At 39.9% G+C, this 22,982-nt stretch overlaps 3 protein-coding genes across 4 annotated transcripts; 1 reads left to right on the top strand and 2 right to left on the bottom strand.

Moving 5' to 3' along the window:
- Positions 1–370: 370 nt before the first annotated feature.
- On the bottom strand, positions 371–5,638 carry bag3 (BCL2 associated athanogene 3). The gene is made up of 4 exons (XM_054600451.1): positions 5,418–5,638; positions 3,128–3,463; positions 2,676–3,026; positions 371–2,559 (listed from the first exon to the last, which is right to left on the bottom strand). Exons 1-4 carry the CDS (start codon positions 5,613–5,615, stop codon positions 1,690–1,692), a joined length of 1,755 nt encoding a protein of 584 aa, XP_054456426.1. The 5' UTR covers positions 5,616–5,638; the 3' UTR covers positions 371–1,689.
- Positions 5,639–8,895: 3,257 nt separating this feature from the next.
- On the top strand, positions 8,896–16,973 carry tial1 (TIA1 cytotoxic granule-associated RNA binding protein-like 1). Of its 2 annotated transcripts, XM_054600193.1 has the most exons (12): positions 8,896–9,285; positions 9,729–9,825; positions 10,042–10,140; positions 10,283–10,337; positions 10,444–10,531; positions 12,297–12,372; positions 12,623–12,731; positions 13,293–13,388; positions 13,522–13,606; positions 13,841–13,964; positions 14,235–14,428; positions 14,682–16,973. In XM_054600193.1, the coding sequence occupies exons 1-12, from the start codon at positions 9,257–9,259 to the stop codon at positions 14,803–14,805; spliced, it is 1,176 nt and encodes a 391-aa protein (XP_054456168.1). In that variant the 5' UTR covers positions 8,896–9,256; the 3' UTR covers positions 14,806–16,973. The 2 variants fall into 2 exon arrangements, with proteins under 2 accessions (XP_054456168.1, XP_054456169.1); XM_054600194.1 differs by lacking the exons at positions 8,896–9,285; positions 9,729–9,825; positions 10,042–10,140; positions 10,283–10,337; positions 10,444–10,531 and adding an exon at positions 11,535–11,849 and having other exon boundaries at positions 14,682–16,972.
- An 820-nt stretch (positions 16,974–17,793) lies between these two features.
- Positions 17,794–22,982, bottom strand: pkd2l1 (polycystic kidney disease 2-like 1). Its single transcript, XM_054600786.1, has 15 exons — positions 22,709–22,982; positions 22,174–22,287; positions 21,074–21,201; positions 20,720–20,973; positions 20,406–20,630; positions 20,093–20,321; positions 19,832–20,002; positions 19,562–19,743; positions 19,349–19,469; positions 19,160–19,258; positions 18,952–19,073; positions 18,596–18,713; positions 18,365–18,495; positions 18,164–18,275; positions 17,794–17,913 (listed from the first exon to the last, which is right to left on the bottom strand). Exons 1-15 carry the CDS (start codon positions 22,980–22,982, stop codon positions 17,794–17,796), a joined length of 2,400 nt encoding a protein of 799 aa, XP_054456761.1.

Raw genomic sequence — 22,982 nt, 5'->3', positions numbered from 1 at the left:
ATTAAATAATGTGAAAATTATATGTCAGAGAAAGCTAAACATCCCAGTTACATCACAACTTGTTTAGTGACAGTGAGGCTAATGCCAGTTGAATCTCGGGAAATTAGGGAATTGTATGTAAAACAATCATCAATCAAAAGTAATTAAGTCCCTATTCTAAAGTTACAGTTTGGGGTTATTTGTAAATAAAAGGAGCAAAACACACCACTCTAAGTGTCCTCATCCACCTAGGAATAAGGGGCCAATTATTTTACAGTTATGACTCAGTGGGCCTCTGAAGGAAAAGGCTTGGAGCAGCTGACATCAGACATAGCTGTTAAACTGACCAAAGAAAACTTTTGAGTGGAAAACTAAACCTGGTTTAAGTGACTTACTTTACGTAAACTAAGACTTAAGTTCAGCTGAGTACTGTCGGGGACACATCTTCATATCCTCAAGTCAATTCTCAGACTGACCTGGTCTGTGGGAACACAATTATAAGTCAAAATCCATGTCAAATACATTTTATTTTCAAACCAATGTGACTTGCTTTAAACAATGCTTTAGTCTGCTACTCATAAACAGTGATTAACACTACACCACAATCCATAATTTGTAAAGGTGTGTTAGGCAGTGACCATACCTCACAAATGGCTTATGATCGTATCATAGTGACAAATTAATACGCAAACAACTAGTGTAATCTTAAAAATAATTTCAAACCGTTTGAAATGACAGATAGAAGTTTTCTTGCACTGCATCTCTTTAAGAATTGGGCAACTTCTCACATTTGGCATTTTTTTTGTTAGTGTTATACAGATTGTGGCTGTGGTAGTTATACATTCTGACAACCTTAAACTGTGATTCATCATTAGCACCAAGTGCTGATTGTCTGACATCTCAAGTAAGATCAACATCTCACCTCCATTTGTCATTACACATTCATAAATGTACCAAAATACTATATGATATAAATACTGATATAGTGTTTGAAATAACAAGTAAACCAATGCACATACAAACACTCAAACACATCAATCAAAACTTGTGTAACTTATATAATTCAAATGAAGTGCTGCTGATGTTTCAGCATAATACATTTCAATGATGGCAAAGTGCAAAGACAGCAAAATCAGTAATGCACCAAAAAGCAGCAGCTAACAAACATATTCACTGTGTTCTGTGACAAAGCAGCTCCAACATGGCCATGTGGCTATAAAGGGGGAAATGCTTTTCTGTTGACTGAGTTTTGCAGTGATTTCTGCTTTAAAGCCCCTACTTTTGCGCTTGTGCACTGACTGATTTGCTGACTGGATTAAGGAAAGCTCCGTACAATATTTGATCAAGACGAAAGGCAAACACACATAGCATTTCTTAAGAAAATACCCCCGCTTTTCTTCCCATTTATTTAATAAAGGCCTCTTATTGAAACTTAAACTTTACTAGAAATTGTTGACAACATCTTGATCATGACAGCTGTCTTAGTATGAAGATGTGGCACAACATAGACGGCAACAACATTGGCTTGAAAAACATGATTGCACTGAGCTATCATCAAGTATGTGCTGAATGGCAGGAAATACCAACACTGTTAATCAATGCATGCAACTTCCACAAATGCTGTAGATAGAGGAGGAGGATCACGCTCGTTCACTATCAAATATATAGCAGGTTATCCTGCTCCCCTCTTGATTATGAAGTGTGAAGTCATTATGATATCTCCTTTGCCAGCTCAACATTTTCCTTGGTGAACATTCTGGGCTCTCCTTTCTGTGTCAGGTTGTCTCCCTCCATCCCCGTCTCGCTTGCAGGCCTGGCTGGCCGCTCCTCCATTTGCTCCAGTTCTTCCAGTATGTTCTGAACACGACGGACTCCATCCCGTCTCGCCTGCCGTACATCTACACGACCCTCTGGGTCCACCGAGTCCAGTGCTAAGAGCTCTTTGGTCAGCAGCTCCTCCAGTAACAAGTATTTCTTACCATACTTCTTTCCATCAAAACATTTCACGTCCTGCTCCAGTTTAGCGACCCGTCCGACTATCTGCTGTACCTTAGCCAAGCCCGGGTGGACTGGGCACTGGGCGGCCTGTTCCGGCTCAACCTTGACAGGTGGGACCTCTGGGGGAACAGCTGCCGTGTCCTGGGCCTCAGGTTTTGGAGGTATTTGAACTGTGATATCTGCAGTATGTTGTTGTGGTTGTTCCGGTTTCTTGGGCTGCTGGAACTGTTGCTGCGATTGCATCAGCTGTTCGGGATGCTGAGGTTGTGGAGATGTCTGAGGTGGTGCGTGCTGAAACTGTTGGGGCTGCTGATACTGTTGTGGCTGCTGAAACTGTTGGGGCTGCTGAAACTGTTGCGGCTGCTGAAACTGTTGCGGCTGCTGAAACTGTTGTGGCTGCTGAAACTGTTGAGGTTGCTGAGGCGGAGGCTGCTGGAACTGTTGAGGTTGTTGAGGCTTCTGGAAGTCAGCTTCCGTGTGCAACGGCTGGGGGAGCTGCGTGTTCTCAGGTTTCTGCTGAGTGCCTTGTTGTTCCTGCTCCATTTTCTGGGGCGGGTCTCTTGTGAGGACATGCTGCTGTGCCTTAGAAGTTAAAAAGCAGTCGTCACAATCTAGGTCAACACATATTGACAAGAAAATCTAACGGGTTTTTTTTTAACGTAAGGAAAAATCCAAGTGAAAACACACAAAAGAATTACCTGTGGTCTTTCTCCCAGCACCTGCGTTACAATAGGTGACTGGCTTCTAATGTGAGGTTGGAGGTGAATAGAAGTAGCATCGCGATGCTGGGGAGTCAGTATCGGAGAGGCTCTTTCCCGGGGAGGCTGCATCGCTGCAGAGTAGCCAGGCCATTCGTCGGTCTGAAGGCGATAGAAGGGCTGCTGGTGCTCTGAGTAGGGGACGCGCTGAGAGTAGACAGAGGGATTCAACTGAGCCTGCGTTTGTGTTTGGCCTCCTCCACCCTCATGGATCACCGGGATGGGGATGTAACCTGCTTGAAGACCAGTGCTGCTGGGCCGTGGGGGTTGGTGATGCGGGGCAGTGTAAACCTTGAAAACGTAGCAAGTTGAAACAGCGAAGATTACGTATTTGGTCATTTATTTTGCATACAAATTAAAAAAGTCTTGCAGCATGAAAACTCAAAACCAACCTCTGCCGTTTGTGAAACAGGCGAGCTGGCCATTCCAGGCTCAGGGGAGCAGCTTTCTGAAGAACCGTGTAAAGGGGATCTGGAGCTGCAGTGGAGCCCTGGCGTCGGAGAGGGTGTCCGCCCGTCTGACCGGATATTCTGTGCAGTGGTTGGCTGGATGTAGGAATAACATGGATGCTGCTGCTGCCTCAGTTCTGCGCCCTCGTGGAAGACAGGGATAGGAACGTAACCTGGGCGCAGAATGGGGTGCTTCATCTCTCTCACAAAGGTTTTCTGTAACTCCTGAGGGCTTGGTTCTGGTGGTATGTTGGGTCCATTTGCTGACACCTCTCTGACCTGAAACACGGCCAACAGTATATCATTTATCATGTTATCATTTATAATACATGATCCAGCAAAGGAAAACCACTAAATAAAACTACTCTAAAATACCTAAAAACATTTTAAGGCGACAATAACGTTGGTTTCTTTACTTTTTTTAAAGTTATTAAACAATTTAACCATGAATATGTTAAGAGCTTGTCAGTGAGCATAGTCGTTTATAGTTAACACTAGTTTGTCTGACATTATGTTCCCTAAACCTATAACAATTATGATCAAATCTTTTTACAGGAGATTGGATTATTTTGAGCAATTTCTTCTTGCTTACAGTTGAGTGAAATAAATTACATTACTTTTATCTAGTGAATGGTATTGGCACTTGCTCGTTTTCTCCACAAAACTCTGTACAAGAGGACCTTCATAATATTAACATTCCTATCTGAATAAGTGCAGCTATACATTTGGCTGCAAAAACTTATTACAGACATATTAATACATACAACCGAATGGTATCTTTGATAGGGAAGCTCTCTCAGACCCGAGATGACTGCAAAGGTCATAGGTTAAAATGCGACACAGGGGGATGCCAAATGTATCGCCTCTATTGAGTATTTGATGAAATGAACCTCTGATTAACACAGACTTACGCTCACTTCCAGTCAGACAATTGCTGTGTTTGTTTGTGAAATGTTGTTCCACAATAAGAGGGACATCGTTCACCTGGCTGAATAATCCCGCTCACAATAGTTTGGCTCAATATCTAAACTAACATGTTTATAGCTAAACATCATTAGGGCACAGGGAATTTCTTACTAGCGGCAGTCTAATTTAACCAGACCTGTGCTGCTCTGGTTTCATGGCATAGAGTGTAAATAATACCAGAATACATTTGTATGAATACGAAACTCATATTCACACTGAAAGCAAGGGGACTTACTATCGCAGAAATATAATCGCTGGAATTAAAAATAGCATAATCGCTCCCTAAACAATGGCACTATCAACAGGCCGCTGGATGTCAGACAATGAGACTCATCAGGAATAATGTACATTTCTAAGAGCCAAATAAAAAAAAAAAAGGTATTATTTTTGTTATTGTTCTAATAGTGTACTAAGTGAATAAACACCTGTAAATGACAGCTGTGGAGCAACAAGTCTTCTGGTAACTCAGCACTCTGTCAATGATACATCTGAAAAGTGACCCTAGCCCTTCTACTAACAGAAAAAAAAGCCCACAGAACAGAAAACTGCATTTATATGTAAACCAGTGTCATCTTCACTCTAAGACAAAAGTTATGAAGGAGCTGTGAACGACCCTTTGCCCTCTGCCATTTCTGTTTGGGACACTGCACACCATGCCAGCACCATTGCACCAATTTTATCCCCTGACAGCTGTGTCTTTCTAGCAGATTCTTCATGACACTAACTTTGGACAACACTGTCTCTCTCTCTCTCTCTCTCTCTCTCTCTCTCTCTCTGAGACGAGAGATTAGCAACTGGCCGCCTGTCAGGTTAACTTGAGCCCAAGGGGTTTTCTCTGCAGACCTGTATGTTTCCACCACATGGATCAAACACAGCTGAGCGCCTCTGTCACACAGTTTACTCTTCAACCCTGAAGTGAACAGCACCAGCTTACAATCCTTGTAAGGGTAAAAAAGTTGAATATGATTATATGATGTGTTATCCGCCGTGAAAGAAATGTTTTGAAATAGCTGGAAGCTCATCAAAGGTAGTGTTTTCCATACCGCATGGTGAGTCACCGGGTAATAATAGTGTTAGATGATGACACGGGGACATAACGGGGTTGATCACTTGTTATAATAGGATTATGAGCTGTCTGTGAGGGGGAGGCGACGGAGTCTGACGAGGCCTGCAGTCAACAACATGAAGACATGACAGAGATGGACAAACCCACGGAGGAAACAAAGTACCAGACACCAGAGACGGACAGGACAACCTCCTCCGTTACCTTTCTGGCGTCGTGTCGGGGGTCATTCCAGGTGGTCGTGCGGTTGTTGTGATCCACAAAGAAGGGCCATCCGGTCTGAGGGTCGATTTTGACTTCCCATCCGAGGGGAAGAGGGTCGCTGTCATTGTTGGCCGTGGTCTGCGTCGGCGACTGCGTCTTCATGCCGTTCATGTTGCCGGCCGTCGAGTACTGGAACATGTTACACAGGCGACGGACGCTTTAAAGATTCCTCCAAGTGACGTGGAAAAGTGGGCTGGAAGTTTCTCGAAATAGCCGCCGGGTTAATGTCGGAGGCGGACAGAGCTGGATACTGTGGCAGACCCCCAACACATAGACACACATAGACACACATAGACACACAGCACACCTCTGGGCTGCGATACAGTTAGTAGTGGGGTTTATTTTTGAAGAAAGTGCTCCAATCATGACGGTCATTTCACCCCAGAAATATTATTATTATTATTATATTCCTTTATTGATCCCCATGGGGAAATTCAATACTATACAACTGCAGCAGCTCAACTACACAGACACAGACAATAAATACACATATTATACTATACAACTACACAGACAATAAATACACATACTATACAACTACACAGACAATAAATACACATACTATACAACTACACAGACAATAAATACACATACTATACAACTACACAGACAATAAATACACATACTATACAACTACACAGACAATAAATACACATACTATACAACTACACAGACAATAAATACACATACTATACAACTACACAGACAATAAATACACATACTATACAACTACACAGACAATAAATACACATACTATACAACTACACAGACAATAAATACACATACTATACAACTACACAGACAATAAATACACATACTATACAACTACACAGACAATAAATACACATACTATACAACTAGACAGACAATAAATACACATACTATACAACTACACAGACAATAAATACACATACTATACAACTACACAGACAATAAATACACATACTATACAACTACACAGACAATAAATACACATACTATACAACTACACAGACAAATACACATACAACTATACAACTACACAGACAATAAATACACATACACAGACAATAAATACAATACAACTACACAGACAATAAATACACATACTATACAACTATACAACTAGACAATAAATACACATATTATACAACTACACAGACAATAAATACACATACTATACTATACAACTACACAGACAATAAATACACATACTATACAAAATACACATACCATACAACTACACAGACAATAAATACACATACTATACAACTACACAGACAATAAATACACATACTATACAACTACACAGACAATAAATACACATACTATACAACTACACAGACAATAAATACACATACTATACAACTACACAGACAATAAATACACATACTATACAACTACACAATAAATACACATACTATACAACTACACAGACAATAAATACACATACTATACAACTACACAGACAATAAATACACATACTATACAGCTACACAGACAATAAATACACATACTATACAACAAAAAAAATATTATTAATTTTATTATTATTATTAAGAATTATTATTGGGACCTCTGCAGCCCCTTTCAGTGCAATATTATGTGTATTATAGACATGGGAATCCCTCAGCTTTTCTTCTTTTTTTTTTTATATAACAACAAAAAGGTTTCCCCCAAATAGATGTATTCAGACTCCCACATGATAAATCCCTTCCAAGGAAACTCAGTCTGGGTTTGCCATATAATCTGGGACACAGTGAAGCCCACGTACCGGTGGTGGTGGTGGTGGTGGTGGTGGTGGTGGTGGTGGTGGTGTGCTACAGTGTGGGCACATGCAGTGACACCTCTAGTGACAGATCTCCCTTCATCACAGGACTACTAGATACAGGGGAATACTAGTAAATGTCAAAACACGGCTCTCGGCTGAAGTCTGTGTGAAATCACAGCATGGATGTTTAGAGAGACAGAGACAGAGTAGAAGACGACTGATGTCTGTATGTGTGGACACTTTGAAAATAGTTAGAAGATTGACAATAACAAATAGCCAATAGGAATAATAAAGGGTTATTATCAATAGCGACACAATAAAGGAGATTAAAATGAAGTGATTTTTGTTACTGAGGAAAAACATGTCCAGACAGCACTTCATTGTGCTAGTTTTAAGAGCCACAATAACTGAAGCCTTTAGTCAGTGGACTCATTAATACAGCGATAAATCACACTGACTAATGACTGTCAGATTCTTCATTCAGTGATGATTTAGATGTTTCCAGAATATGAGCATGCAATGACCTAGGGTCATATATCTGACTTCTACCTCTGAATGGATATGTATGTGGTAAGCTGGTGGCTGGTGGTCGTTAAGAAGTGGCTTTTCTTAGGTAAAGACCTCAGTGTTGCTCGACACAAATCGCAGCCACTAACAAAAACTCTGTAAAAACTCAATTCAACGAAACTTGAGAAATATTTCTTGTTGACCTTTAAATAAATTAACCTCGAAATAAAAACACCTGTCATAAACTAATTAAAGAGTTTTAAAGTCCTTGTCTTTGGCGCCCCCCAGTGCTGGTATTTGAATACATTGTGGCAGACAGCAACGCTTTCAGAGCAATGTTTCCTTTAATTCAACAGTCTCGTGATTCAGGGGCATATTTTTCACATATACTATTACACACATTACATACTATTACACACTATGTGTTTTTAACTCCAATTGAGTCAATACTCACAGTACTAATAATTGTAATGCACATTTGTTCAGTCTGAAACACAGTGCTATGAGGCAGAATGTGTTAATCAAACATGAATGACAATAAAAACCTGTGCAATACATTACACATTACACTGTGCAATAATAGTTAAATAGTTAAAATAGTTGTTGCTTTTTTCTCTGTCTGTAAATATATTTCAGTTATTGTTGTTTTTTCTACTGTTTTTTTTTTTTATTGCTTATTTATAATACTTGTTTTATTTTATTTTTATTTACATTACACATTACACTGTGCAATAATAGTTAAAATAGTTGTTGTTTTTTTCTCTGTCTGTAAATATAATATTTCAGTTATTGTTGTTTTTTCTACTGTTTTTTTTTTTATTGCTTATTTATAATACTTGTTTTATTTTATTTTTATTTTTCATTTTTAGCTTGTCTTCTTCTACTATGTCTCTTGTGTGCACTTTACTCTATGCTGTTGTAAGTCTGCAAATTATCTTATCTTATCTTATCTTATCTTATGAGTAATTCAAAAGGCTCCCCTGTCGGCCTCCTGAGCTCAGACTGTATATAGGCCGAGAGGTCCAGAAAGGTCTCCGCGGTTCGAGACTCTTCTATTGTCCGTCGGACGCCGGTGATCAAAACAAGCGCACCCCGGACTTCTACTTCAAAATAAAAGCCTCTGGCAGCAAATCACTTCCAGGCGTTGCCTTTTATGACACATTAAGCGCTTTATTCTTTCGCTGTTTCAGCTTTCGTGGCCATTAATGTACTAATCACACCCAGGAACAAAGGCTGGGTTTAAGTAATCCATTATCTCCGATGCTAAAGCCGGGTTAAACCTGTGGACATGGTGTCTATGCGTTACCTCACTCTGACCTCAGCTCACCGGGGCTTTTCTTTTCACACCGACCCACGCACACGCACGCACGCACACGGACGCGCACGTACTCTCTCTGGCTCCCAGCGTGACGTACACCCCAGAGCCCGGTTAGCTAGCTTCTAAGCTAGTTAGCTCGTTGTTGTTACTAGTTAATTAACCGGGTTCACCTGAATCGGTCAGAGTTAGCTGTTGGCTTCGGTCATGGACGACGAAAGCTACCCCAAGACCCTGTAAGTGATGCCAGCTGTCCGACTGCAGTGTTTGTACGGTGCTTAGCTCCGCTAGCGTCGGGGCACCGGCGGCTAACGTGGCTAACGCTACCCGCTGTCCAGCGTCCACAGCCCGGGCGAATAGCGCCACACGACCCCGTGTCACGGTTCACCAGCGTGGGTCATTTAACATGAGTTAAACAGAGACGATACGAAGAGTTAACGGCGGCCACTGTCCCGTTATCCGACACACACGTTGGGCTAGCTTGAATGCCAAGCATGGCACCGTTAACGTTAATACACACGTCTCATCAGGAGCCCAACGTGGGTAAAACTGTAACCAGCTGTATGTGCGTCAGTCTGTACAGAACAAGCAATGCCGTCACCTGCATAGCCTCGTCGTTACCTTGAGTTAACCACCACAGTTTACAGCTTCCACTGATCTGCCCCTGTTGTCCCTGCAGGTATGTGGGAAACCTCTCCAGGGATGTAACAGAGATTTTGATTCTGCAACTTTTCACCCAGATTGGGCCTTGCAAAAGTTGTAAAATGATCACAGAGGTAAGCAGCCAATAATATTGGTTTTGTCTTTCACATCTGGAGGGGGACCATGTCCAACTTATTATCTAACAGTAGTTAATAAGTTGGAATAATACCTCCACTGTTGAATACAAAGACCCTAGACACATTTGAGCTGCAGTTACACCACATCTGTCTACCAAATAGTGGAGTGGAACCAACCTTGTGTACTTTTGTGTTTGACCTTGTCCCATACAGCATACAAGCAATGACCCCTATTGCTTCGTGGAGTTCTTTGAACACAGAGATGCTGCTGCAGCTCTTGCAGCCATGAACGGGAGGAAGATATTAGGAAAGGTAAGACAAGTCTGGTCCAAGTGTAAAAGCTACGCGGCTCAACTGCTTGAATTCCCCTGTGATCCTTGTTCCTTGTGTAGAAAATATCAATTTCTCAGATTTTCTGTCATAATTTTAAAGGTTCTCCGTAACATTCTTTCAGGAGGTCAAAGTCAACTGGGCCACCACTCCAAGTAGCCAGAAGAAAGACACATCCAGTAAGTTTTCACCTATTGATTTTTATAATCTTCTGTAATTGATGTTTACCAGAGAATGGTAAATGGTTTCTTTCCTTTGTTTGTTTTCACTTTTGTGTCATTCTAGATCACTTCCATGTTTTCGTGGGAGATCTGAGCCCTGAGATCACCACCGAGGATGTCAAGGCTGCATTTGCGCCTTTTGGGAAAATCTCGTAAGTTTTCACTTCAAAGGACAATTCTTTGTCTGTGCAGTACAACAAGTTAAATGCCACAATGTAAGCATATTGATTTATCTACATTTGGGGATTATTAAGTTACTTTATAATAATCTTATGTAAAGGTATGCTCTTAAAACAACTGTCTATGACCATGTTTACATGCATACAATATTGGGTGACTTAACTGTAAATGTAATGTTAAAAAGTTCATGCACATTGTGATTTCAAACACTGGTCCACAAGGGATGACATTCTTAAAGTTTTTGTACCTTCTCAGCAATCTACGAGCCACGTCTGATCTCACATGAATATCTTTCTTTGGGATAAAAATAATGGTTTGACATGAAACACTGGGACACCCTGGTGTCCTAGGGTTTGAGGAGTCTGACCATGAACTGCAACGTCCCCCTGTTCTTGCATGTTGTCCAGCCCCCTTCTCTCTCTCTCAAAGAATATTGGGAAATGATTAACACAAAGTGAAAACCCAAGTTAAACATCATATGTTCAGTGATCGAAAGAGATTGTTAATATTTAGGAGCACCAATTCAGTTTTACCTCATCTTGATGAATTCTTTGAAATTTATGTTCAATAGTGACATTACATCCATGCATGTAAACATAGTTGTGATGGACGAACATACATTTAAGTCCTCTTTCACATGAAAGTAAATACCAGAATGGACTGCACCTTTTACCAACATATGTATTGCTTTATTCTTAAAAAATCTCTTTTAACAGTCTCATTTAAGCGCTTTATTCCAGTTACTTACATGTAGTCTTTGTATTGTGTATTTTTATGACTGAAGTATCAACTTTTAGCCTACTCTTGTTGCCTTTTTTTTTTGCATATTTAGGGTGCGGTAAGTAAAGTGTAAGCTGTGTGTATGAACCTGAACAGCTTTTAGTTGTGGGTCTCAGTGAAGTAATAGCACTTTGGTTATCTTACAGAAATGCTCATAGGATTGGACAGGAGCTTGAAGGCTAACAGCAAGGAACTGTGCACTCTGGAGACTCAGATGTAGTTTTTTTTCTCTATTTATTCCATTCTTTCCATATGTCTTTATTTGTAGATGCTATGTTTTAACATGATATAGCTTAGATTAACAAATTCCAACACTCAATGTATTCCTCTAAATCTTTGTTTAAATTGTCTCATTTTGATTTGCATAGTGTTGTTTGTAGTGCAATGATCCTCTTCCAAAAATTTCTGAAAATGTCAATTTCTCAAAATTTGCAGCTCCCCAAACTCCATACTCCATAGTGGTGGTAAAGAATTGACCAGGGAAAATAAAGAAATCTGTTAACAGGCCATGTATGCCGTTTAATTCCTTTTTTTCTCTTTTGATATTTTCTATATATTTCTATTTGTAGCAAGAGCACCAACATCAGATTTAAAAAAAAATGCATGGTAATCCCTTTTAATCTGTTCCTTTTGTGAATTAAAATCAGTAGCATTATGTTGAAAAAAATGATCAGGAAGTGGTGCTTTAGGCAAGGATCCATTAATTCATCTGAAGTCATTTAAAAACAGTACTGTAGGCTGCATGTTTTTGTACTTTTTTTTTTTTTTTTTTTTTTTTTTTTCTGAAGTGTTGCTTTTAACTTATTTTACAAATCAGTTCTCAGCACAAGGTCATGATAGCTAATGTTCATTTATGTAGGACAGAGTAGAGTAGTTCAGTTTGTTTTGCGTGGTTCCTTTTAGTTTGAAACGTTAAAACTGAAAAGTTCACTGAAGTTAATTTCCGTTTCCCTCCAGGGATGCCCGTGTTGTGAAGGACATGACGACAGGCAAATCAAAGGGGTATGGATTTGTGTCCTTCTACAACAAACTGGTAAGGCTCCAGTGCAAGAACACAGACTGAAGGTTATTTCTATTTTCTGTTTATTATCCTACTTTACCACATTCACAGTATTTGAAATATATTTAATCATAGTTGCCAACATCTTGAACCATCTCACATTACATAGTTATACTAATAATACAAACAGTTATGAATATTTTGAGAACCGAGCAAAGTCGCCAGTAAACTTTACAGATTCATCAAATCCAGAGGGGTAACTGTCTTTGATCTGGATTCATAGGATGCAGAGAATTCCATCATTAACATGGGGGGGCAGTGGCTTGGAGGACGCCAAATCAGGACCAACTGGGCAACACGTAAACCACCAGCTCCAAAGAGTGTCCCGGACAGTAAGTGTTAAAGTGCCTGCACACCCACACCAAGGGATTCACTCTCAAGGCGAGTCAATCTCACCTGGCAGATTTCGCTCTGACTTCACCATCAGGATTGTGTGGGAGTGTGCAGACTGTTTTTGATTGACGTCCTCCTCCCTCTCCTGTTAGCTGTGTAAAAGTGTAAGTTGTCCCACCTGCCAGGGTGGGACAACTTACACCTTTATCCTTTTTATTTGTGCATCTGACGCCCAGCATAGTTCTGCCCAGAGCAGAGGTCCAATCAGCCAGGATAAGTGAAAACGTGTGGGTGTGAAGGGCCTTAATGCCAAGTTCACACTACAGGACTTATGCCCTGATCGTCAGCGATCTGCCGACTGTGAAAGTTGTAGTGTGAACTTTACTTAACGCCCAAACATTACCATACTCTACTTAATTCTTAACTTTAATACATTTCTTTGGATTTATCAACAACAAATACTGGAGTGTAGGTACTTTTATCATATAGATAATAAATAACAGATGTGACTTGGTTTTGATGAAGGCATAAACGTTAACAAATGTTGTTTTTAATTTTAGATGGGTCAAAGCAGCTGAGGTTCGATGACGTACTGACTCAGTCCAGTCCACAGAACTGTACTGTGTACTGTGGAGGGATCCAGTCAGGGCTATCAGGCAAGTGTCATGCTTCCTTAACATGCACAGTCCTCAGTCAAGCTACATTAGTAGCCTTATTGCTTACCACACACTTTCCTCAAATAGCCTAAAATCTAACCACATTATCCTCTTTTCTGTTTGATTCCTTCAGAACACCTGATGCGCCAGACCTTCTCCCCGTTTGGTCAAATAATGGAAATCAGAGTTTTCCCAGAGAAAGGATACTCTTTCATCAGGTAATGCCTCAGTGCATTTCAGCATTTGGCCGCTAGATGTCAACACAAGCACACTGCATGACTCGATGACAGGCCAGCCAGTGCTTGACTCAGTGTCAGGGGCTTCTGATGTTCTGTTTGACTTCACCTCAAAACACTTAGCTTAAAGTTTTTTTGCTGTTTATTTTCTGGATTGCCTGAAAGTAATTCTGTTTGATAAATTTAACTTCTAAGCTGCTGTTTTTCCTTTTTAAGGTTTTCCTCCCATGACAGTGCTGCCCATGCCATTGTTTCAGTAAATGGCACAGCCATTGAAGGACACCTAGTGAAATGCTTCTGGGGCAAAGAATCTCCTGACATAGCAAAGAATCCACAGCAGGTAGGGTAAACGTCAATATGTATTTTTATGGGCATTTTTATAACTTTAGCAGAGATGACAGTAAATTAAGTGAGAGATGGGAATAGTGACATGCAACAAAGGTCTCCGGTCAGACTTGGAGTGAAACAAAAGATTAAAAGACTTCCAAAAGGATGAATTGCATTTCTTTTTTTAATGTGGTCTTTTTCTTGCAGTATTTGCTCCTAATTGAGAATAGAGCTATTGGGACACTTAATACATGTATTCACTTCCTCTCTGTTTGTTACTAAGGTTGAGTACGGTCAGTGGGGGCAGTGGAACCAGGTCTATGGGAATCCGCAGCCACAGCAGCAGCAGCAGCAGCAGCAGCAGCAGCAGCAGCAGCAGCAGCAGCAGCAGTACGGGCAGTATGTGACCAATGGGTGGCAAGTTCCCTCCTACAGCATGTACGGCCAGACGTGGAACCAGCAAGGATTTGGAGTAGAGTAAGTTTCATTCAGTAGTATGTATTGAATTCATTCATTAACTTTTTGTGTGATTGTATTGTCACAGGCCAGAACTCCATCATTGAAACATCACTGAATTGTGATGGATGGTGACTTGACCGTGCTCTACTTAAAAACTTGAAAATGTATATTTCCCTTTTAGCCTGGGGAGCAGTTATTTATTGATTATTTATCAATCTTTATATGCAGTGACCCCAGTAATACTAACTGGGTATTTGTGGCATCTTTGCAGGCAGTCCCAGTCACCAGCCTGGGTGGAAGGCTTTGGATCCCAGTCAGGCCAGGCGGCAGCTCCATCTGGTCAAGTCATGTCCAACCTGGCCAACTTTAGCATGGCTGGCTACCAAACACAGTGAGCCGGCCCTAACATAAGTGTAGTACCAAGAGGATTTTGTCAACCATTTTAGACCACACAGCACTCTTTCATCTGATGCTGTGTTTGAAGAAGGGCAGGGGCCGTATTCACAAAGCCTTTGTAGCTAATAGTTGCTCCTAAACAAACAGTTTAACAAGTATGTTTTAAATGTCCATTTCACTCAGAACTTTAAAAATGGTTTATATGATCATAGTTCTGTTATGGAAAAGTGCTCTTGGGCTTCTGAAGTAAAGCCAAACCAACTGTCTTTGTCTCAGTGGATGTTAAAGGACACGACAACCTTATGAATTGCTCACTGGAACATGACATTGATTGAAATCAACCTTTAAACTTTATAAAATTCACATTTAATTATCATACTTAAGCAATATCCATTCACAATATGCCAATATGTTTTGGTTTTTTTTATATTTCAGTGTTTATTAAAGACTTGTCGTTACGTTAATTTACATGTCATACTTTCACTGCATTTTTCTTTTTCAATTTAGACAACAGAATACAAAACTCCCCTCGAGTCTTCATGCATTGATTACGTTCATTTTTGTGAAATAGGTTGGTTTGTAAAATGGCATCAGTGGTGATCGGTCATGAATTTGTGCCACAAACTGCACTGAACCATAAGATGAGCAAACCTGTTGGAAGTTGGTCTGGGCTTAGCTTCAGCTCATAGCTAGAAGTTTAGTGATAAATGCTTTGTGAATAGAGGCCCTGGAACGATGGTTACCTTTCAGTATATTTGATGAAACTATTTGTATAAACAACTGTGGCTTTAAAGGAGATTTAAACGAGATGCTGTATCTCTTTGGTAAATTGTGTACAAAGAAAATCACACACCTAAAAGCAAAAAATTGTTTTTTTTTCTGATTTTGTATCGGACTAATCAGGACGTTATTTTCAGACTTTTGATGGATTATAGTTTACACCTTATTTTAACCTATCTTTGAATTATTTATAATCCTGTATCTCAAAGTAAAGGCTTTAGCACATGCCCCGTATATAAAGAAAGTATTGTAAAAAGCTTAACTCAAAATCTTTGTAAAGTTAACTGACTGCTGATTCTGGGGGCTGGTTTCCTGGAAAAATAATGAATCTTTCGTATTTCTTCCCTCCTCTCGATAACTCTTTTCATTTATAGTTAAGGCTTTTTAATGGCTGTTAGTTTTTACAAAGAACATTGAACTTAACTTAGCACCTGAACCAGCCCCTAATGGTTTTTGCTTCACATTTTACAACCATCAAAATAATTTTGTCACTTACTTATGCAAAGACAAATTGTCCAATGTTTTAGGCTTACTGATGGGGGACAGATTTATTTTAAGAGTGTAGAAGGTTTGCTAAATATATAATTGATTTTTCAGGGCAGCAGGCACTTTTTGCCCCTTTAGTGCTTTCTGGATTTTCTCAGTATTTGCAGAATATTTCCATATATTCCAGGTAAAGTATTTTTAACTAATCACTGGCAAATTGTGACAAAAGGATTTGTAGGAGATGTCCTGCCATTTGGATTTAATTTGCGTATGTGCCATTCTGTACAGTATATTACACTCCTTGTAAGATCACTCTCCTTTTCCTTTTGACCAACCAGATCATGTTTCTGTTTGTCTCTTTGTTAAACCTGGGGGATGTTTGTGTAACAAAACAGGGTCATGTTGGCCGAGAGTGTAAATACCAACCTTAATCACAAATCTTCATGAAACTTAAGAAATAATGTACATACTGTAGGTAGAAATGCCATCATCGAATTTCAGCAATATGATTGATGAATAAGCCTTAATTGATGTGTCAGTAAATTCAAACTTTCTGTTATTTACAGAGGCTCTATTACAAACCTAAATTCTTTTCCATTGTGGATTTCCCCATTTTTAAGTTTGTGTGCCATTTTTTCCGAACGCAGCAGTAAGAAGGTGATGTTTCAGCTTGAACTGCACGCTTATGACATGTAATACATTTGTTGCTTAAAATATTGAATGTAATGACAATTTGCTTTTATGACAATAATACATATAAGTTGAACAATATAAATGATGTTTAATAGTAAAGGATGAAATAAATTTTCCATTAAAACAGGAAAACTCATTAAGTGACTTCAAATAAAGAAACGTTTGAACCTGTTTGTTCAGTACATTTATTAGACACTAATTGATTGTTCTTTACACAGAGCTTCTGACAGAAAAGCATAAATTCACTGTCAATTTTGATGTTATTCCACCAGACACCGTAAATTATGTATTTAACAATTATTAAACGGAGATTCTGAAATTTGCATTTAATGGAAATATATATTTTTTTCCATGTTTGTTCTATTACAACATGATGTTTTTGCAGCTCAGGAGGTGGACAGAGGTGGTCAATAATTATTAAACAATGTACTCCATATAAACATAAATAGGAAAATTATTTGGTAAGTACATCTCACTACACAGTGCAAACAAGTCAAGAGGCCTTTTGAGCAACTGTACTAGAACGGTAACATTCATAAACATTAAATGACTAAAGCAAAGCCAGCATCGCTTAGTCAGATATAAGGTGGCAAATGCAACGCATAACATTGGATTATATTGCGTAACTTTTTTTTAACCTACTCTTGAAATAAATGTATATTTCACAACACTGATAATATGTAAATGTATATTCAGGTGTCATCTACCACATATATTTTAACCATCTACATATCTGAGCTTAAACTTGAACCAGATTTTTATATTGGCTCTAATGCGGTCACCTAGTAAGCAAAGAATTTCAAAAATGTTTATACAGTATTTACATATTTCCATAAAATGATTGGCTGTAATTTAAGACCAGTTGAAGCAAAATTTTGCCATGTCATACTGTCAGTATTGTTTTCTGATATAAAGAATCCAGACTTTTAACATTGGAAAGTAGTGAAGAACAAATCATTGTTGACCTGTGACCTGCTCAGCCTAATGTGTCAGCTGACCTCCAGATAATTCTGGTTCTCAGAGGTTAATCACATATGGCAATTGTATGTTGCGCTGGTGCGACCCGCTGGTCTCCATGATGACATCTCAGCCTTTATCCCTCTGTCCACACAAACCAGGACGCTCCCATCTGAGGCAGTATCATCACTCTGGATAGGGGTAATCCACAATTAGACATTTTGTATTTATAGGAATTAAGAATAAAACTATTCTATTATAATATTTTACAACCTCTTTGGCATTATCAACAACACAGTTGTTACATAGCTTCAATAAATCGTTCAGTGTACTCCATGAACTGATAATCACTAATTTGAATAAAATTTCATGCACGCAACAGGGTTTATGTAAATCTATTTCCATACTCACGTCATTATTGGTCCCAGTGAGTTTTCTTGCCATTTCATTCCCTTTAGCTTTCACTTGTAATCCCAGTTTCTCCATAATCAACTCAATCCTGGATGTGACGCCTGCCACAGAGCTTTCAAGCTGGAGAACCTGTTTGGCCAGTCTTTCATGTTGAGAGAAATGTAATTCAGTTTTTACTCGATTGTGATGAAATCAAGACATTTCATAGGTCATGTGTAAAACAATTCCCACCTTACAAACTGTTCCTGATCCACAAACGCATGACTGGACTGGTTCTGCTCATTGGATGTAACAGGAGGCTTCTCCAGTAATTCTTTTTCATAGTGCATTCCAAGATGGTTGAGTTCAACGCAAAGAGCATCCTGACAAAAAAAAGTAAACACCATTGTGAATTCAATGTCTTTTTATTGCTTGTCAAGCTAAATAAGAAACAAGCCAAACTGTATAGACGATCACACAAACCCTCTTTTCCTCCAGCTCGATTTTCATCCTCTTTTGTTCGTCTTCGTCTAGAATTTGGTTCCCATCATGGTCAAACCGTGAAAAGGCTGCAGAAATTTCATGATCAGCATGTCCCATCCTACGACATCATCAGAGCGGTGAGGGTTACTTACGTTCTATACTTAAGTTTGCATATGCTCATGTTCAGTCAATTTTATTTATATAGCCCAACATCACAAATTTACTTCACCCTTTGTCTTATGACCCGTGCTTCAAATAAAGAGAACGTCCCCCCCCCACACACACACCCCCACCCCAAAACAAAACCAGGAAGAAACCTCAGTAAATGGGATTTGTTTTCATATTTTGTCACTTACTCTTTCAGAGTTTCTCTGAAGTCCTTGAATTCAATTTCTCCAGATCCAGATTGTAGCGCCTTCTGAACATCTGATATTTTCTCTTTTTTAAGTTTCAACTTCGTAAATGTCTTCATATAGCTCTGAATTAAAAGAGAAATCCATTTTATTTGTAACTCTTGAAAAACTTTATCCAAACATATATCTATTTTTACATGAATCGTATTACCTGTTTGATGATGTCAGTAAACTGTAACTCGTCTTTTTGGCATGAGAGCTCCTCCTTAACTTCAGAGTATGTGTCATTTATGATGGCCAGAAACATGTTCTGAAGGGACAGGTACATAAAGAGGTAATGAGATCGCCCATCTTTATCGTTTTAAAATCAAACGTCTTGTGTTTACCTTTTGATGCTTACCAGTAAAACAAAGAAAACAAAGAACACATAGGTCACAAAGTAGATTGGCCCAAGAACTCTGTTAGCACGGTCAATGGCATTGTAATCGAAGTCTCCGAGAATAATCCTAAACTGTGTGAAGCTGCAGAAAGAAAGAAAAAGATAGATTTATTCATGCTCGATGATCCAATTCAAATATTTTGAGCCTAGTTGCTGTTTTTGGACACTTCTTACATGCACTTGACGAAAGTACTGAAAGATTCAACCTCTGTCCCGAAGAGCAAATATCCAAGTTGAGCATAGGCGAAGAACACTATGAAGAACATTATGGCGAAGCCCAAGATATCTTTAGCACATCGACCCAGTGTGGAGGACAGCTGAGTCATGGTCTTGTTAAAACTGATGTACTTGAAAACCTAAAGAAAACAGACAATCTGAGGGATGATGCTTGTGCCAGATCATTTCTTTGGTAATGTGTTTGGGTGAAAGATGTTAGTACTTTACCTTGATCCATGCAAAGAACAGGTTTACTGCATTCATATTGTTGTACTGTGTTTGCCAGAAGGCCAGAAATTCAAAATCAGCATAGATACCAGGTTGTTCCAGCAGTTTGCCAAGCAAGTTGTCCACTTTGACAGTTCGGAAAATATTGAAGACAATGGCAACGATGGCAAGCTGGGAAGGAGAATAGTTATACTTCTTTGATGCAAAGCAAAATCAGAGAAAAGGACATGTTTGAATCAAATAAGGATGATATTTTCTTACCATTATGACAACAATATCCAGTATGTTCCATATGCTTTTGAAATAGGAGAGCTTGTGTATTCGCAGCTCAAGAATCTCCTCCACAACATAGTAGAGGATGAATAAACAGAAAACCAGCTCGCAGCCGAGGATGAAATAATCCCAGTAGGTGATGTAGCGAATCAGTTTGACGGTTCTTATCTGGTAGGAAGGGATTGCTCCACCAGTCGCTGGGAATTCAACCACCAACCTGAAAGAGCAGGTAAATCTTAAGATGACCAATGCAATGGTATCAATCAATGGTTAAGTCGCTATTGTGAGTGGTGCTCTTTACCTGATAACACAGAACATGTTGATGTTTGCGTTGTAAGTGGAGAAGTCGACGAAGGCTGCTCTGGTTCCTCGGTCGAGCCACAGGTTGTCCACCAGTTCCTCCAGTATGATGGCGCTCTGCTCTTTGGTTCGACTCAGGTCTCGGTAGTATCCCGCCCCACTGTATGAGGTCAGCAAGCCCCAGTGAGAGGAACCTTTGACTTCGTTCTCTGTGTGGTAGGTCCAGCTGAAGAGAAACAAGACAATTTTGCTAAAGTGCTCCAATCTGACAGCACACCCAAAGTAACCATGTAAGGAAAACAGTGAGCGGCTTACGCGGTGCCATTGATGAGACCGAAGCTCAGGTCATCCTCCTTCTTGTCATTGTAAACATCGAAGCATCCCGTGATCTCATCTTCGAAGTCCTTGTGGACCTTGCAGGAGTTGTTCATGATCTTGATCTGCCTCATTCTGGGCACTCCCAGCAGCATGTTCTCATAGTAGATGAAGGACTGCTCTCCTCTGTCCAGGGACTGGTTATTGTACCATTTAGTCCAGTAGAGGCCGTCCAGCAACGGGCCCTGAGCATACTGTTTGTGTAACGAGAGAGGATGCAGTTTCATGTTCTCATTTCTGAGGGAATTCTCATTGTTGTAAACATGGAGGAAAGGAATATGGAGGAAAACTCACAGTCCAGAAGTCGGCCATGGTGCCAATGGACTGAAACCTAACCCCACTTTCACCGCCTGTATTCACAAACAGGTCTGTCATGGCTTTGGTGTAGTAATAGGTGCTCGAGCTGGTCATGCCGTATGTTACTGAAAGACAACGTCATCACATTGTTAGCTGCCAATCGTTGATTCCTATCTGGCTTTGCTCAGGCTCAGCTCTAAATGTTGCTCTATTCAACCTCCGAGATAAGACAACTCAGAAGCAGACACGCAAGGCCTCATTGAAGACTTTTTTGTTTGTCTGTGTTTATGTCACTGCAGTCGAATGGATCCAGATTAGAGGCCATAATGTGTTTGAAGAGAGAGCACGCTGTCCTGATACAAATAGCCTCTTCAAACAATGTAAATCTAACCCAGACAAAGCAACAATGGACAAGGCCAAATGCCCTTATCGCAAAAAGGCAAGGGAGCAGTACCCAAGTCCCTTTCACTCCTAATGCTCAGCTGGACAATGGCTTTCTGGCAGAGGGATGGGTAAGGCATTTGTGGTTGCCATTAAAGCAGAGGGGAAGCTTTTGATGGTGAATCAACAGTCCAAAATGCCCTATTCACCAACATCCTGTAAAGCCGTGAGCACTTCACAACAACTGATCAACATTACTAATAAGGTCAAATAATACAGGAACAGCAAACAAAATATTTTATTCAATTCAATGAAAATATACTGTGATGAATTTAGTGTTAATGACACATTTAAATGATTTATTTTAACCCTGCTGTTACATTATGGACCATTAATATGTGAAAGGCATACATTTTAGAGAACGGTATTTGGAAGTCATTTTAATGCTTGCATGCTAATTCAGCAAGTGTCATTATATATATAAAAATTGGGAAAGTAGGAGTAAAATTAAGTTAAAATCAGGTTTCACAACTTTCCTTAAAGTATCTAAATTTTAGAAGTGTATAAGAGACCGTGCTAAGCTGTGTGTAAGAGAAGCGCTAAGAATGAGTGCACATACCGTTTAACCGGGGTACTTACCAGGATTTTCGACTACCACAAGTTCAAGGAATATACATTTATATTGGATATTCCATATAGGAGAGTAGAATACTTACAGAGGCATATATCCACCAGGAACACCAGGTAGACCAGTAACTCACGCAGCGTGGTCCTGACAAACAACTCTCTGTTGTTTGAGGTGTTTTCAGTCAGTGTTGTGCCCCAGAAGCCTACAGACAAATTACAGTCATTATGATGCAAAATCATTTATGGAGTTGAGTGTTTTAAAAGACCATGCAGACAATCTATCAACTTTGATCCTGGGTTGTAATAATGTAAATGATGTTCGATTAAAGACATAAGTTATGATGGTCCACAGAAGTTTTACGTTATAAAAACTGGGTCATATCAGTTGATTTTATAGGCCCAAACAGAACCAAATATAGAACCAGAACCAAAGAAAGATGTTAGATGAGATGTTCATCAGGAGCGATTCGGGGGTTCAGTTTCTTGCTGAAGGACACTTGAAGGAAGCAGGAGTTGAACCAGGACCCTTATAATTACTAGACGACCGCTCTACCTCCGTACCACAAAGATGTCTGTTATAGAAGAAATACTGTTGTAAACTGCTGAATGGGTTCCGCGTCCTACCTTTGACGAAAGAGCAGCAGCCTTGTCGTTTCTTCACCGGGCTTTGGTCAGTGGATGGTGGTTCCTCTGGGAATGGACCGGGGCTGTCCAGTTTGTACATGCTGTCCATGGAGCCCTGGAAGAGGGGCTGAGAGTTGTAGATGGTGCTGACAGCTCGGGGCAGGGGCAGAGGGGAGCCACAGTAGCCCTGGTTCACCCAGGCTTTGTTGCCCAGGCTGTCCAACTCCACCTGCCCGGTCAGGTGACTGTCGGCCCGGTTGTTCAGGCACTTCAT

Source organism: Anoplopoma fimbria, chromosome 6 (assembly GCF_027596085.1).
Source record: "Anoplopoma fimbria isolate UVic2021 breed Golden Eagle Sablefish chromosome 6, Afim_UVic_2022, whole genome shotgun sequence".
Classification (NCBI taxonomy): domain Eukaryota; kingdom Metazoa; phylum Chordata; class Actinopteri; order Perciformes; family Anoplopomatidae; genus Anoplopoma; species Anoplopoma fimbria.
Note: the sequence above shows the minus strand (reverse complement) of the source record. Positions and strands in the feature narration are given on the sequence as shown.

Coding starts and splice junctions, on each gene's coding strand:
- pkd2l1 (XM_054600786.1), bottom strand. CDS start 22,982: ATGAAGTGCCTGAACAACCGGGCCGACAGTCACCTGACCGGGCAGGTG. Junction 20,974..21,073: donor CCATGGCCGACTTCTGGACT/GTGAGTTTTCCT, acceptor TTACACAAACAG/TATGCTCAGGGCCCGTTGCT. Junction 18,714..18,951: donor TTCAGAGAAACTCTGAAAGA/GTAAGTGACAAA, acceptor ATGATGTCGTAG/GATGGGACATGCTGATCATG.
- bag3 (XM_054600451.1), bottom strand. CDS start 5,615: ATGTTCCAGTACTCGACGGCCGGCAACATGAACGGCATGAAGACGCAG. Junction 3,464..5,417: donor CCCGACACGACGCCAGAAAG/GTAACGGAGGAG, acceptor GCCGTGTTTCAG/GTCAGAGAGGTGTCAGCAAA. Junction 3,027..3,127: donor CTGTTTCACAAACGGCAGAG/GTTGGTTTTGAG, acceptor TACGTTTTCAAG/GTTTACACTGCCCCGCATCA.
- tial1 (XM_054600193.1), top strand. CDS start 9,257: ATGGACGACGAAAGCTACCCCAAGACCCT. Junction 10,338..10,443: donor CCAGAAGAAAGACACATCCA/GTAAGTTTTCAC, acceptor GTGTCATTCTAG/ATCACTTCCATGTTTTCGTG. Junction 13,965..14,234: donor TAGCAAAGAATCCACAGCAG/GTAGGGTAAACG, acceptor TTTGTTACTAAG/GTTGAGTACGGTCAGTGGGG.